Raw genomic sequence first — 17,043 nt, forward strand, 5'->3', positions numbered from 1 at the left:
ACTGACACTGACTCAACTCCAGCCACTTTAATAATGGGAATTGATGGGAAATGATGTAAATATATCACTAGCCACTTTAAACAATGCTACCTTATATAATGTTACTTACCCTACATTATTCATCTCATTTGCATACGTATATACTGTACTCTATATCATCGACTGTATCCTTATGTAATACATGTGTCACTAGCCACTTTAACTATGCCACTTTGTTTACATACTCATCTCGTATGTATATACTGTACTCGATACCATCTACTGTATCCTGCCTATGCTGCTCTGTACCATCACTCATTCATATATCCTTATGTACATATTCTTTATTCCCTTACACTGTGTATAAGACAGTAGTTTTGGAATTGTTAGTTAGATTACTTGTTGGTTATTACTGCATTGTCGGAACTAGAAGCACAAGCATTTCGCTACACTCGCATTAACATCTGCTAACCATGTGTATGTGACAAATAAAATTAGATTTGATTTAGATTAGATTTAGATTTGTAACGTCTAGAGAGCCAGACGATGTCATGCGTATCTTTTCTAATACATGCAGGTTTCCAGTGGACACTAGAGCAGGCAGGCGGGGGGGGGGGGGGGGGGGGCAGAGAGAAAGAGAGACAGAGACAGAGAGAGACAGAGACAGAGACAGAGAGAGAGAGAGAGAGAGAGAGAGAGAGAGAGAGAGAGAGAGAGAGAGAGAGAGAGAGAGAGAGAGAGAGAGAGAGAGAGAGAGAGAGACAGAGACAGAGACAGAGACAGAGACAGAGACAGAGACAGAGAGAGAGACAGAGAGAGAGACAGAGAGAGAGTCAGAGAGACAGAGAGAGAGAGAGAGAGACTAACGGATATGTTACAAACCTTGACTGGAGGAGTCTAAGCTATCTTCCCACAGCGCAGCAGCCTCCACTGGAAGAGCAGATGGGTATGGGAGTGAGGTTGGGTGGGGACAGAGGAGCAGGTTAAATGGAGCATTTCACCCTGGTCCTCCTGGTTCGGACACACTCAGTAGTACAAACAAACTAAATGTAGAAACCCAAGCCAACCCTAGAGAGAGCAGCCCGAGGCCAGATCTTATATTATACAGTCACACAGGAGACAGACATGAGGAGATCAGAGGGGATGCTGAAGGAAGGGGGAACTGCACTGAAACTAGGGCAATTTGTATATTCAAACGCTATAACCAGGAACTGCATCAATCTAAGTTTTAGGCCTCATACTTCCTTAGTCTAAGGAAGATCATTATAATGTTATAATATTGAATACTGTGAATCCACAGATCATTATAGTGATAATGTTATAATATTGAATACTGTGAATCCACAGATCATTATAGTGATAATGTTATAATATTGAATACTGTGAATCCACAGATCATTATAGTGATAATGTTATAATATTGAATACTGTGAATCCACAGATCATTATAGTGATAATGTTATAATATTGAATACTGTGAATCCACAGATCATTATAATGTTGATGTTGAAGTGTGAATCCACAGATCATTATAGTGATAATGTTATAATATTGAATACTGTGAATCCACAGATCATTATAATGTTTTGGATATTGAATAGTGTGAATCCACAGATCATTATAGTGATAATGTTATAATATTGAATACTGCGAATCCACAGATCATTATAATGTTTTGGATATTGAATACTGTGAATCCACAGATCATTATAGTGATAATGTTAGAATATTGAATACTGTGAATCCACAGATCATTATAGTGATAATGTTATAATATTGAATACTGCGAATCCACAGATCATTATAATGTTGATGTTGAATACTGTGAATCCACAGATCATTATAGTGATAATGTTATAATATTGAAAACTGTGAATCCACAGATCATTATAGTGATAATGTTATAATATTGAATACTGTGAATCCACAGTTCATTATAAATGATGTTTTATATATTGAATAATGTGAATCCACAGATCATTATAGTGATAATGTTATAATATTGAATACTGTGAATCCATAGATCATGATAATGTTTTGGATATTGAACAGTGTGAATCCACAGTTCATGATAATGTTTTGGATATTGAACAGTGTGAATCCACAGATCCCCTCTGATCATAGTGATAGAGAGGAATCAAAGGAGGAGTGGGAAAGAGGGAAGGAGAAAGGAGAGAGAGAGAGACAGCCAATCAGCAGCGACAGCGAGACACACCTTTCTTGGATCGTCTCGGTTTCGGCGGTGGGACAGGGCGACGCGGAAGCTGTGCATGTGAGCGAGTGCCTTTATGGAATAAAAAAAAAAAACGGAAAACCAAATTTGAAACCAAAAAGAAAAAACACAGACAGACAGACAGACGGAGACGCCAGAACCATGAAGAAGCAGACCAGACAAGAGACAGAATGAGTTTGAAGCCTGTAAAAAAGCCATTTTATAAACCAACCAATAGTAAATAACCAGCGAACAGAACACAGGAAGTGGAAGTGAAAGGGTTAAACCATCCGAAGAGATCCTTTTTGGGGGGGAAATAGAAGCATGAAATAGAGCCATTGTTTTGTCAGCTTTCTCTAGTTGGCTGGGTGGTTAATGCTGTGTGTGTGTGTGTGTTTTTGTGTGTGTGTGTTTGTGCACATGTTTGGGTCCATAGCAATTAGCCCCCCCCCCCCCCCCCCCCAACAGCTTATCCCACTAACTTATGCTTCTGGCAATTCTTTGAAATGAGTCACATGACATGGAGTCGACGAACAACCCATAAGCTCAAGCTAGGATGGTTATCCTAAAACAGTTGGAAAACAAACATCCAAGTGCAATTAAAGACGAACCATGAAAGCATACAAAGCAGCTCATAGGAGTGAGATTTCTTTGGTTTACTTTTTCATTTAATCAAACAGCACAAATCTTACTCAGGACATGAGTCATTTCACCCCCAAAACCAATTCTTTCTTTGGCCGCCTCTCCTTCCAGTTCTCTGCTGCCAATGACTGTAACGAACTACAAAAATCTCTGAAACTGGAAACACTTATCTCCCTCACTAGCTTTAAGCACCAACTGTCAGAGCAGCTCACAGATTACTGCACCTGTACATAACCCACCTAAAATTTAGCCCAAACAACTACCTCTTTCCCTACTGTATTTAATTTATTTATTTTGCTCCTTTGCACCCCATTATTTTTATTTCTACTTTGCACATTCTTCCACTTCAAAACTACCATTCCAGTGTTTTACTTGCTATATTCTATTTACTTCGCCACCATGGCCTTTTTTTTGGCTTTACCTCCCATCTCACCTCATTTGCTCACATCGTATATAGACTTGTTTATACTTTATTATTGACTGTATGTTTGTTTTACTCCATGTGTAACTCTGTGTCGTTGTATGTGTCGAACTGCTTTGCTTTATCTTGGCCAGGTCGCAATTGTAAATGAGAACTTGTTCTCAACTGGCCTACCTGGTTAAATAAAAGGTGAAATAAAAATAATATATATGTTAAAGTGAGAACTCATGAACAGCAAAGAGATCATGAGTTAAATGTGTTTTCCATTAACCAAGACGCAGCTGTTGTTCTTTCACTTCTGAGGAATTCCTCCAACAAAAAAAAATATATATATATATTTGAGATTCTTCAAAGTAGCCACCCCTTTGCCTTGATGACAGATTTGCACACTCTTGGAATTCTCTCAACCAGCTTCAGGCAGTCACCTGGAATGAATTTCAATTAACAGGTGTTCCTTGTTAAAAGTTAATTTGTGGAATGACTTTCCTTCTTAATGCGTTTGAGTCAATCAGTTGTGTTGTGACAAGGTAGGGGTAGTATACAGAATAGCCATATTATGGCAAGAACAGCTCAAATAAGGAAAGAAAAATTACAGTCCATCATTACTTTAGGACATGAAGGTCAGTCAATACGGAACATTTGAAGAACTTTTAAAGTTTCTCCAAGTGCGATGAAACTGGCTCTCATGAGGACCGCCACAGGAAAGGAAGACCCAGAGTTACCTCTGCTGCAGAGGATAAGTTCATTAGAGTTACCAGCCTCAGAAATTGCAGCCCAAATAAATACTTCAGAGTTTAAGTAACAGACACATCTCAACATCAACTGTTCACCCCAGTATCTCTACTTGCACATCATCATCTGCACATCTAGCACTCCAGTGTTAATGCTAAATTGTAATTATTTTGCCTATATGGCCTATTTATTACCCTACTATTATCCCTACTCTTCTACACTTTTCTATTGTGTTATTGACTGTACGTTTGTTTATGTGTAACTCTGTGTTGTTGTTTTTGTCGCACTGCTTTGCTTTATCTTGACCAGGTCGCAGCTGTAAATGAGAACTTGTTCTCAACTAGCCTACCTGGTTAAATAAAGGTGAAAAAATAATAAGTGTTCATTCAGTATTGTTGTAATTGTCAGTATTTTATATATTTATTTAACCAGGTAGGTCAGTCATATCGGCCAATTAATCGGTATCGGTGTTGAAAAATGATAATTGGTCGACCTCTAACCCTGAACTGACGTGAAATAAAAATAAAAAATCATCTGTTCAGAGGAGACTGGAAGAATCAGGCCTCCATGGTCGAATTGCTGCAAAGAAACCGCTACTAAAGGACACCAATAAGAATAAGAGACTTGTTTGGGCCAAGAAAACACAGACAATGGAAATCTGTCCTTTGGTCTGATTGGTCCAAATTTGATTTTTTTTTGTTTCAAATGCAGTGTCTTTGTGAAAGAAGCACAGTAGGTGAGTGGATGATCTCGGCATGTGTGGTTCCCACCCGTGAATCATGGAGGAGGAGGTGTGATGGTGCTTTGCTGGTAACACTGTCAGTGATTTGATTAGAATCACACTTAACCAGCATGGCTACCACAGCATTCTGCAGCGATACGCCATCCCATCTGGTTTGCGCTTAGTGGGACTAGCATTTGTTTTTCAACAGGACAATGACCCACCACACCACCAGGCTGTGTAAGGGCTATTTCACCAAGAAGGAGAGTGATGGAGTGCTGCATCAGATGACCTGGGCTCCACAATCACCCGACCACAACCCAATTGAGATGTTTTGGGATGAGTTGGACCGCAGAGTGAAGGAAAAGTAGCCAACAAGTGCTCAGCATATGTGGGAATCCCTCCACTGTTGGAGAAACGTGTACATCGCTGTCACCAAAGCAAAGGGTGACTACATTGAAGAATCTAAAATATAGAATAGATTTTGATTTGTTTAACACTTTTTTGGTTACTACATGATTCCATGTGTTATTTCATAGTTTTGATGTCTTCACTATTATTCTACAATGTAGAAAACACAGTAGGTGTGTCCAAACATTTTACTGGTACTGTACATCTATATATCTATATACTGTATCTATATACAGTGCCTTGCGAAAGTATTCGGCCCCCTTGAACTTTGCGACCTTTTGCCACATTTCAGGCTTCAAACATAAAGATATAAAACTGTATTTTTTTGTGAAGGATCAACAACAAGTGGGACACAATCATGAAGTGGAACGACATTTATTGGATATTTCAAACTTTTTTAACAAATCAAAAACTGAAAAATTGGGCGTGCAAAATTATTCAGCCCCTTTACTTTCAGTGCAGCACACTCTCTTCAGAAGTTCAGTGAGGATCTCTGAATGATCCAATGTTGACCTAAATGACTAATGATGATAAATACAATCCACCTGTGTGTAATCAAGTCTCCGTATAAATGCACCTGCACTGTGATAGTCTCAGAGGTCCGTTAAAAGCGCAGAGAGCATCATGAAGAACAAGGAACACACCAGGCAGGTCCGAGATACTGTTGTGAAGAAGTTTAAAGCCGGATTTGGATACAAAAATATTTCCCAAGCTTTAAACATCCCAAGGAGCACTGTGCAAGCGATAATATTGAAATGGAAGGAGTATCAGACCACTGCAAATCTACCAAGACCTGGCCGTCCCTCTAAACTTTCAACTCATACAAGGAGAAGACTGATCAGAGATGCAGCCAAGAGGCCCATGATCACTCTGGATGAACTGCAGAGATCTACAGCTGAGGTGGGAGACTCTGTCCATAGGACAACAATCAGTCGTATATTGCACAAATCTGGCCTTTATGGAAGAGTGGCAAGAAGAAAGCCATTTCTTAAAGATATCCATAAAAAGTGTTGTTTAAAGTTTGCCACAAGCCACCTGGGAGACACACCAAACATGTGGAAGAAGGTGCTCTGGTCAGATGAAACCAAAATTGAACTTTTTGGCAACAAAAGCAACACAGCTGAACACACCATCCCCACTGTCAAACATGGTGGTGGCAGCATCATGGTTTGGGCCTGCTTTTCTTCAGCAGGGACAGGGAAGATGGTTAAAATTGATTGGAAGATGGATGGAGCCAAATACAGGACCATTCTGGAAGAAAACCTGATGGAGTCTGCAAAAGACCTGAGACTGGGACAGAGATTTGTCTTCCAACAAGACAATGATCCAAAACATAAAGCAAAATCTACAATGGAATGGTTCAAAAATAAACATATCCAGGTGTTAGAATGGCCAAGTCAAAGTCCAGACCTGAATCCAATCGAGAATCTGTGGAAAGAACTGAAAACTGCTGTTCACAAATGCTCTCCATCCAACCTCACTGAGCTCGAGCTGTTTTGCAAGGAGGAATGGGAAAACATTTCAGTCTCTCGATGTGCAAAACTGATAGAGACATACCCCAAGCGACTTACAGCTGTAATCGCAGCAAAAGGTGGCGCTACAAAGTAAGGGGGCTGAATAATTTTGCACGCCCAATTTTTCGGTTTTTGATTTGTTAAAAAAGTTTGAAATATCCAATAAATGTCGTTCCACTTCATGATTGTGTCCCACTTGTTGTTGATTCTTCACAGAAAATACAGTTTTATATCTTTATGTTTGAAGCCTGAAATGTGGCAAAAGGTCGCAAAGTTCAAGGGGGCCGAATACTTTCGCAAGGCACTGTATATATCTATATATCTATATCTATATATATATATCTATATATCTATATATCTATATCTATATATCTATATCGCTATATATATCTATATCGCTATATATATCTATATATCTATATCTATATATATATTTAAGAAAATGAAGACTAGAAGGAGAGGAGTAAAACATAAACATGTGTTGGCAGTTCTGAATGTCATAACATCCGTCATCCATCACGCTACACGTCATACAGGACTTCTGTTATCACGTTGTTTCACTGTCCACTCAACGGAAAAATGGGGATTTTGTGAAACCAACACCACAAAGAACATACCCACACCTGTTGAAAGACCTCAGTTCGTAGACATTCTACGGTGATGCGTTCAGGCTGACAACATCAAGACAAAACCATAGAGCTGACAGCAAACAGAAAGCACTATACAAATACAACGTACTTGACTGATTCATTGATTGGTTACATGGACGACGTGTTACTTGGATCAGGCCCTGTTTAATAGGCACTTGTGGGATGAACCCAGTTGGCATTGGATGTTGATATGATTGACAGCTGTAAAACCATTTGCTGATTGGACGGTGTTATGACTGACAGCTATGCCTACCTATCTTCTCCATGTTTGTTGCGGTAGACAGGAAGCCCTGCTGCAGGAGTGTCTCTCTGGTCTCCTCGTCCTCCACCTGAATCTCTGACACCATGTTACATGGCACGTAACCATGACGACCGCTCGACTCGCCGCGGTAGAATCCATCCAAGTCTTTGTCTCCGTAGATCTGGAGGATGGGGGGGAAAACGAAACAAGATGGCGACTGTTAGGTTGTGTTATTGTCTGACCACCTCCTTAATAGAAGAGAGATAACATGGAGAAACGTTTCGACTTCCACTACCAATCACTATTCTTTTTTATTTTTTAAACATATTTTTGTACTTTTCACCCTTTTTTCTCCCCAATTTCGTGATATCCAATTGGTAGTTACCGCCTTGTCCCATCGCTGCAACTCCCATACGGACTTGGGCGAGGCAAAGGTCGAGATCCACGCATCCTCCGAAACACGACCCTACCAAGCCGCTCTGCTTCTTGACACACTGCTCGCTTAACCCGGAAGCCAGCTGTGCCAATGTGTAGGACGAAACACCGTAAAGCAGGCAACCGAGGTCAGCTTGCATGCGCCCAGCCAGCCACAAGGAGGCGCTAGAGTGCAATGGAACAAGGACATTCCCCTAACCCGGCCGACGATGGGCCAATTGTGCGCCGCCTCATGGGTTTCCGCTCTCGGCCGGCTGCGACACAGCCTGGGATTGAACCCGGGTCTGTAATGACGCCTCAAGCACTGCGATGTGCCACTCAGGAGGCCACAACCAATAATTATTGACAGAACGGATGAGTGTCTAACATAGTGGCAGGAATATCACTGATTATTCTGGCAGGTTCCATACCTTGATGATTTGTCCCTCTCTGAAGGGCAGTTCTTCCTCAGCAGCGTCGGGGTTGGGAGACATGTTGACCGGGTCGTAGGGGAACAGAGCCACAAAGATACGCACCTCATTGTCTCCTATAGGCCATGAATGATCCATGCTCTCTGCACGCAAACACACAAACAGAACTCACATTATTTGGAGCAACAGTTAGCCTACAAGCATTGTGGGGCAAAGGACCAAATTATTTCAAAAGGTAATATAGGCCCTTGGTTTTGCCTGGTCAGACGCACACACACGCACACACTTCCACAGTCCCACAGTGTAGTGGAGCGGGTCGAAAGCCTTCAAGTTTCTTGTGTCCACATCACTATCACATGGTCCACACACACCCACACAGTTGTGAAGAGGGCACGACGGCACCTCTTCCCCCTCAGGAGGCAAAAAAAAAAAAATAGAGATTTGTCACGGGCCCTCAGATCCTCCAAAAATGATTCAGCTGCACCGTAGAGAGCCTCTGCACCGTAGAGAGCCTCTTGACTGGCTGCATCACCACCTGGTACAGCTCCAGGACATCACTGGGGACAAGCACCCTGCCATCCAGGACCTTTATACCAGGCGGTGTCAGAGGAAGTCCCTAAACATGTTCTAATACTCCAGACATAGACTGTTCTCTCTCCTACCCGCATCGCAAGCAGTACCGATGCACCAAGTCTGGAACCAACAGGACACGGAACAGCTTCTACCACCACGCCATAAGACTCTTACACAAGATTGCTAAAGAGCTAATCAAATGTCTACCTGCTGCTGCTACCGTCTATAAACTTTTCTGTTGCCGCGTCACTTTAACCCTCCCTATAACCCTACCTATAACCCTACCTATAACCCTACATACCTACCACCCTACCTACCACCCTACTTATAACCCTACCTATAACCCTACCTATAACCCTCCCTATAACCCTCCATATAACCCTACCACCCTCCCTATAACCCTCCCTATAACCCTACCACCCTACCTATAACCCTCCCTATAACCCTACCTATAACCCTCCCTATAACACTACCTATAACCCTCCCTTTAACCCTACCTATAACCCTACCACCCTCCCTATAACCCTCCCTATAACCCTACCACCCTACCTATAACCCTCCCTATAACTCTACCTATAACCCTACCTATAACCCTCCCTATAACCCTACCTATAACCCTACCTATAATATAACCCTACCTATAATATAACCCTACCTATAATATAACCCTACCTATAATATAACCCTACTTATAACCCTACCTATAATATAACCCTACCTATAATATAACCCTACCTATAATATAACCCTACATATAATATAACCCTACCTATAACCCTACCTATAATATAACCCTACATCTAATTTAAACCTACCTATAATATAACCCTACCTATAATATAACCCTACCTATAATATAACCCTACCTATAATATAACCCTCCCTATAACCCTCCCTATAACCCTACATATAACATAACCCTACCTATAATATAACCCTACATATAATATAACCCTACTTATAACCCTACCTATAATATAACCCTACTTATAACCCTACCTATAATACAACCCTACCTATAATATAACCCTACCTATAATATAACCCTACATATAATATAACCCTACCTATAACCCTACCTATAATATAACCCTACATCTAATATAACCCTACCTATAACCCTACCTATAACCCTCCCTATAACCCTACCTATAACCCTACCACCCGACCTATAACCCTACCTATAACCCTCCCTTTAACCCTACCTATAACCCTCCCTATAACCCTCCCTATAACCCTCCCTATAACCCTCCCTATAACCCTACCTATAACCCTCCCTATAACCCTCCCTATAACCCTCCCTATAACCCTACCTAAAACCCTACCTATAACCCTCCCTATAACCCTCCCTATAACCCTACATATAACCCTACCTATAACCCTCCCTATAACCCTCCCTATAACCCTACCTATAACCCTACCTATAACCCTACCACCCGACCTATAACCCTACCTATAACCCTCCCTTTAACCCTACCTATAACCCTCCCTATAACCCTCCCTATAACCCTCCATATAACCCTACCTATAACCCTCCCTATAACCCTCCCTATAACCCTCCCTATAACCCTCCCTATAACCCTCCTATAACCCTCCATATAACCCTACCTATAACCCTACCTATAACCCTACCTATAACCCTCCCTATAACCCTACCTATAACCCTCCCTTTAACCCTACCTATAACCCTCCCTATAACCCTCCATATAACCCTCCCTATAACCCTACCTATAACCCTACCTATAACCCTACCACCCGACCTATAACCCTACCTATAACCCTCCCTTTAACCCTACCTATAACCCTCCCTATAACCCTACCTATAACCCTCCCTATAACCCTCCCTATAACCCTACATATAACCCTACCTATAACCCTCCCTATACCCTCCCTATAACCCTCCCTATAACCCGACCTATAACCCTACCTATAACCCTACCACCCGACCTATAACCCTCCCTATAACCCTCCCTATAACCCTACCTTTAACCCTACCTATAACCCTACCACCCGACCTATAACCCTACCTATAACCCTCCCTTTAACCCTACCTATAACCCTCCCTATAACCCTCCCTATAACCCTCCATATAACCCTACCTATAACCCTCCCTATAACCCTACCTATAACCCTCCCTATAACCCTCCCTATAACCCTCCCTATAACCCTCCCTATAACCCTCCCTATAACCCTACCTATAACCCTCCCTATAACCCTCCATATAACCCTCCCTATAATCCTACCTATAACCCTACCTATAACCCTACCACCCGACCTATAACCCTACCTATAACCCTCCCTTTAACCCTACCTATAACCCTCCCTATAACCCTCCCTATAACCCTCCCTATAACCCTCCCTATAACCCTCCATATAACCCTACCTATAACCCTCCCTATAACCCTACCTATAACCCTCCCTATAACCCTCCCTATAACCCTCCCTATAACCCTCCCTATAACCCTCCATATAACCCTACCTATAACCCTCCCTATAACCCTACCTATAACCCTCCCTATAACCCTCCCTATAACCCTACCTATAACCCTCCCTATAACCCTCCCTATAACCCTACCTATAACCCTCCCTATAACCCTACCTATAACCCTACCTATAACCCTACCTATAACCCTACCTATAATATAACCCTACATATAATATAACCCTACCTATAACCCTACCTATAATATAACCCTACATCTAATATAACCCTACCTATAACCCTACCTATAACCCTCCCTATAACCCTACCACCCGACCTATAACCCTACCTATAACCCTCCCTTTAACCCTCCCTTTAACCCTCCCTATAACCCTCCCTATAACCCTCCCTATAACCCTACCTATAACCCTACCTATAACCCTCCCTATAACCCTACCTATAATATAACCCTACCTATAATATAACCCTACCTATAATATAACCCTACCTATAATATAACCCTACTTATAACCCTACCTATAATATAACCCTACTTATAACCCTACCTATAATATAACCCTACTTATAAACCCTACCTATAATATAACCCTACTTATAACCCTACCTATAATATAACCCTACTTATAACCCTACCTATAATATAACCCTACTTATAACCCTACCTATATATAACCCTACCTATAATATAACCCTACCTGTAATATAACCCTACCTATAAACCTACCTATAATATAACCCTACTTATAACCCTACCTATAATATAACCCTACTTATAACCCTACCTATAATATAACCCTACTTATAACCCTACCAATAATATAACCCTACCTATAACCCTACCTATAATATAACCCTACCTATAATATAACCCTACCTATAATATAACCCTACCTATTTACCTACCTATAATATAACCCTACTTATAACCCTACCTATAATATAACCCTACTTATAACCCTACCTATAATATAACCCTACCTATAACCCTACCTATAATATAACCCTACCTATAATATAATCCTACCTATAATATAACCCTACCTATAACCCTACCTATAATATAACCCTACTTATAACCCTCCATATAACCCTACCTATAATATAACCCTACTTATAACCCTCCATATAACCCTACCTATAATATAACCCTACTTATAACCCTCCATATAACCCTACCTATAATATAACCCTACATATAACCCTCCCTATAACCCTCCCTATAACCCTACCTATAATATAACCCTACATATAACCCTCCATATAACCCTACCTATAATATAACCCTACTTATAACCCTCCATCTAACCCTACCTATAATATAACCCTACATATAACCCTCCCTATAACCCTACCTATAATATAACCCTACCTATAATATAACCCTAACCCTAACCCTATAATATAACCCTCCCTATAACCCTACCTATAATATAACCCTACCTATAACCCTCCATATAACCCTACCTATAACCCTACCTATAACCTACCTATAACCCTACCAAATGTAGTAGCTACCTCAATCAACTCATACCCGACTCCCTGTATATAGCCATGTCATTTTTAAAAATGTTTTATTGTTATTCACTGTGCATTCCTTGTATCACAATCTCAATTTGTTTTTTTTCTTATCTAACTCTGCATTGTTGAAAAAGTAAATAATAATTCCACAGTCTGCACCTCGTTTACAAAGCATGTGACAAATGCAATTAGACTTGATACAGAGGGTAGAGCACCCCCCCCCCCCCTCTCTGCTGTGTAATGGTGTGGTAGAGCACCCCCCCCCCCCCTCTCTGCTGTGTAATGGTGTGGTAGAGCACCCCCCCCCCTCTCTGCTGTGTAATGGAGAGGTAGAGCTCACCCCCCCCCTCTCTGCTGTGTAATGGCGTGGTAGAGCTCACCCCCCCTCTCTCTGCTGTGTAATGGCGTGGTAGAGCTCGCCCCCCCCCCCCCCTCTCTGCTGTGTAATGGAGTGGTAGAGCTCACCCCCCCCTCTCTGCTGTGTAATGGCGTGGTAGAGCTCACCCCCCCCCCCTCTCTCTGCTGTGTAATGGCGTGGTAGAGCTCGCCCCCCCTCTGCTGTGTAATGGCGTGGTAGAGCTCACCCCCCCTCTCTCTGCTGTGTAATGGCGTGTTAGAGCTCACCCCCCCTCTCTCTGCTGTGTAATGGCGTGGTAGAGCTCACCCCCCCCCTCTCTGCTGTGTAATGGCGTGGTAGAGCTCGCCCCCCCTCTGCTGTGTAATGGCGTGGTAGAGCTCACCCCCCCCCTCTGCTGTGTAATGGCGTGGTAGAGCTCACTCCCCCCCCCCCCTCTGCTGTGTAATGGCGTGGTAGAACTCACCCCCCCCCCTCTCTGCTGTGTAATGGCGTGGTAGAGCTCACTCCCCCCCCCCCCCCCCCTCTGCTGTGTAATGGCGTGGTAGAGCTCACCCCCCCCCCCCCCCCTCTCTGCTGTGTAATGGCGTGGTCCGGGCTCACCCCCCCCCCCTCTCTGCGGTGTAATGGCGTGGTAGAGCTCACCCCCCCCCTCTCTGCTGTGTAATGGCGTGGTAGAGCTCACCCCCCCCTCTCTGCTGTGTAATGGCGTGGTAGAGCTCACCCCCCCCCCCCCCCCCCTCTCTGCTGTGTAATGGCGTGGTCCGGGCTCACCCCCCCCCTCCCCCTCTCTGCTGTGTAATGGCGTGGCCCGGGCGTGGACTTAAGAGAGGTAATCAAGCTAATGCCCTGAGCCTGAGCCAGTGGGGCCTAAGCTGCTTCAGATAGAAACGTGCGTATGTCTATGATCCCCGGGAAGAGAGGAAGAGACGGAAAGGAGGAAGAGGGGAGAGGGGGAAGAGGAGGAGGGGGGGAGAGGAAGGAAGAGGGGTAAGAGAGGAAAGGAGGAAGAGGGCGAAGAGGGGGAAGAGAGGAAAGGAGGAAGAGGGGGGAGAGGAGGAGGAGGGGGGGAGAGGAGGTGGAGGGGGGGAAGAAGGAAGAGGGGTAAGAGAGGAAAGGAGGAACAGGGGGAAGAGGGGAGAGGAGGAAGGGGGGAAGAGAGGGAAGAGATGAAAGGAGGGAGAGGAGAGGGGGAAGAGAGGAAAGGGGGAGAGAGGAGAGGGGAAGAGGAGAAAGGGGGAGAGAGGAGAGGGGAAGAGAGGAAAGAAGGAAGAGGGCGAAGTGTGGAAGAGAGGAAAGGAGGGAGAGGAGAGGGGGAAGAGGAGAAAGGGGGGAGAGAGGAGAGGGGAAGAGGAGAAAGAACGAAGAGGGGTAAGAGAGGAAAGGAGGAAGAGGGCGAAGTGGGGGAAGAGAGGAAAGGAGGGAGAGGGGGAGAGGAGAGAGGAAGAGGGGAAAGCAGGAAAGAAAACAGAAACACAGAACACCCCCTTCCCTCGCTAACTCTTACAAAAATAATCTCTGGATGTGCTTATACAATAACAGCAGCAACACAGAGCTGTCTGTCTACGTGATGTAGTAACCATGGTGACTGATTACCTAGTCTGACCACAGGGCTGTCTGTCTATATAATGTAGTAACCATGGTGACTGATTACCTAGTCTGACCACAGGGCTGTCTGTCTATATAATGTAGTGACCATGGTGACTGATTACCTAGTCTGAGCACAGGTCTGTCTATATAATGTAGTAACCATGGTGACTGATGACCTAGTCTGACCACAGAGCTGTCTGTCTATATAATGTAGTAACCATGGTGACTGATGACCTAGTCTGACCACAGAGCTGTCTGTCTATATAATGTAGTAACCATGGTGACTGATGACCTAGTCTGACCACAGGGCTGTCTGTCTATATAATGTAGTAACCATGGTGACTGATTACCTAGTCTGACCACAGAGCTGTCTGTCTATATAATGTAGTAACCATGGTGACTGAATACCTAGTCTGACCACAGGGCTGTCTGTCTATATAATGTAGTAACCATGGTGACTGATGACCTAGTCTGACCACAGACAGGGCTGTCTGTCTATATAATGTAGTAACCATGGTGACTGATGACCTAGTCTGACCACAGGTCTGTCTATATGCTGTAGTAACCATGGTGACTGATTACCTAGACCTACATGTGAACTGTTGTAGTGGACTAGGGATGAATCTGCTCCAATGATACCAGGTTCTATCTCATTAGGGGAAGATCAGTCCACCTGCATGTAGCAACAGTCGGGCTACAGGCAGAGCCCAGCTGACAGGGAGAAAAATACAATGTTTATATTGTCTGTACATCGGCTTCCCTGATCCCTCTCTAGTCTTGCTGGGCGTACGTGAACAGTGTCCTGTGTACCCATCTGCACGTTCTTTGTTCTTCCACCTACTGCTAAGAAAAGCTGAACTATAATACCAAAATATACACTTGCTTTATCGACTTCCAAAAAGCATTTGATTCTATTTGGCATGCAGGACTGTTCTACAAAGTTATTGAAAGTGGTGTAGGGGGTAAAACATATGACATAATGAAATCAATGTACACTGACAATACGTGCAGCATTCAAATTGGCAAGAAAATAACATAATACTTTAACCAGACGCAGGGGCCTTCGCCAGGGTTGCAATCTGAGCCCTGCACTCTTCAATTTACATTAAGGAATTGGCCACTATTCTAGAAAAATCCTCAGCCTCTGGTGTTAGTCTCCACAATTCAGAAGTTAAATGCCTACTCTTCGCAGATTACCTATGCCTGCTGTCACCCACAGCACATGGCCTACAGCAGAGCCTGGACCTGCTAGAGCAGTACTGCCAGACCTGCGCCCTGGCAGTAAACCCCCACAGCACATGGCCTACAACAGAACCTGGACCTGCTAGAGCAGTACTGCCAGACCTGGGCCCTGGCAGTAAACCCCCACAGCACATGGCCTACAACAGAACCTGGACCTGCTACAGCAGTACTGCCAGACCTGGGCCCTGGCAGTAAACCCCAGAAAGACTAAAAAAATGATTTTTCCAGAGAAGATCCAGATCTCAGGGAATTAGACCAAAGTTCTCAATTGGTACAAAATATATAGAGTACTGTACACACTACAATTACTTTAAAAACAAGCTCAACTGGACACCTTAATGAGGCAGTGAATGAGCAGAGAGAGAAAGCACACAGGGCGTTCTACGCCATTAAAAAACTAATTCAAATTGAAATACCTATTCAAATTTGGCTAAAACTATTTGAATATGTCATTGAACCAATTGCACTTTATGGCAGCGAGGTGTGGGGTCCACTTGCAAAACAAGATTTCATCAAATGGGACAAACACCCCATTGGAACCCTGCATGCAGAGTTCTGTAAGATTCTCCTTCGTGTCCAGAGGAAAACTACAAACAATGCATGCAGGGCAGAATTAGGCCAATATCCACTAATAATAAAAACTCAAAAAAGAGCAATTCAGTTTTGGAAACATCTAAAATACAGTGACTCCCTCTCATATCATTACCAAGCCCTGCAATGCCAAGAGCTGAGCAAAGAAAAGAGTCCCCTCATCCAGCTGGTCCTGGGGCTGAGTTCACAAACCTGTTCTACTAACACACTGAAGCCTCAGTCCCCTCATCCAGCTGGTCCTGGGGCTGAGTTCACTAACCTGTTCGACTAACACACTGAAGCCTCAGTCCCCTCATCCAGCTGGTCCTGGGGCCGAGTTCATAAACCTGTTCTACTAACACACTGAAGCCTCAGTCCCCTCAT

At 43.4% G+C, this 17,043-nt stretch overlaps 1 protein-coding gene across 3 annotated transcripts in view; it reads right to left on the reverse strand.

The window, feature by feature from the left end:
* The window catches only part of LOC110533297 (RIMS-binding protein 2), a 224,743-nt gene that overhangs the window by 20,529 nt on the left and 187,171 nt on the right, over positions 1 to 17,043 (reverse strand). For 2 of the 3 annotated variants that reach the window (XM_090188851.1, XM_090188854.1), the window contains 4 exons: positions 8,369 to 8,511; positions 7,536 to 7,704; positions 2,195 to 2,263; positions 862 to 909 (listed from right to left, as the gene is read on the reverse strand). In XM_090188851.1, coding sequence (XP_090044977.1) covers positions 862 to 909; positions 2,195 to 2,263; positions 7,536 to 7,704; positions 8,369 to 8,511 — 429 coding nt within the window. The remainder of the gene's footprint in view (positions 1 to 861; positions 910 to 2,194; positions 2,264 to 7,535; positions 7,705 to 8,368; positions 8,512 to 17,043) is intronic. The other variant, XM_090188853.1, reaches the window with a different exon arrangement.

Source organism: Oncorhynchus mykiss, chromosome 10 (genome assembly GCF_057628025.1).
Source record: "Oncorhynchus mykiss isolate SJ-2025 chromosome 10, ASM5762802v1, whole genome shotgun sequence".
NCBI classification, from domain to species: domain Eukaryota; kingdom Metazoa; phylum Chordata; class Actinopteri; order Salmoniformes; family Salmonidae; genus Oncorhynchus; species Oncorhynchus mykiss.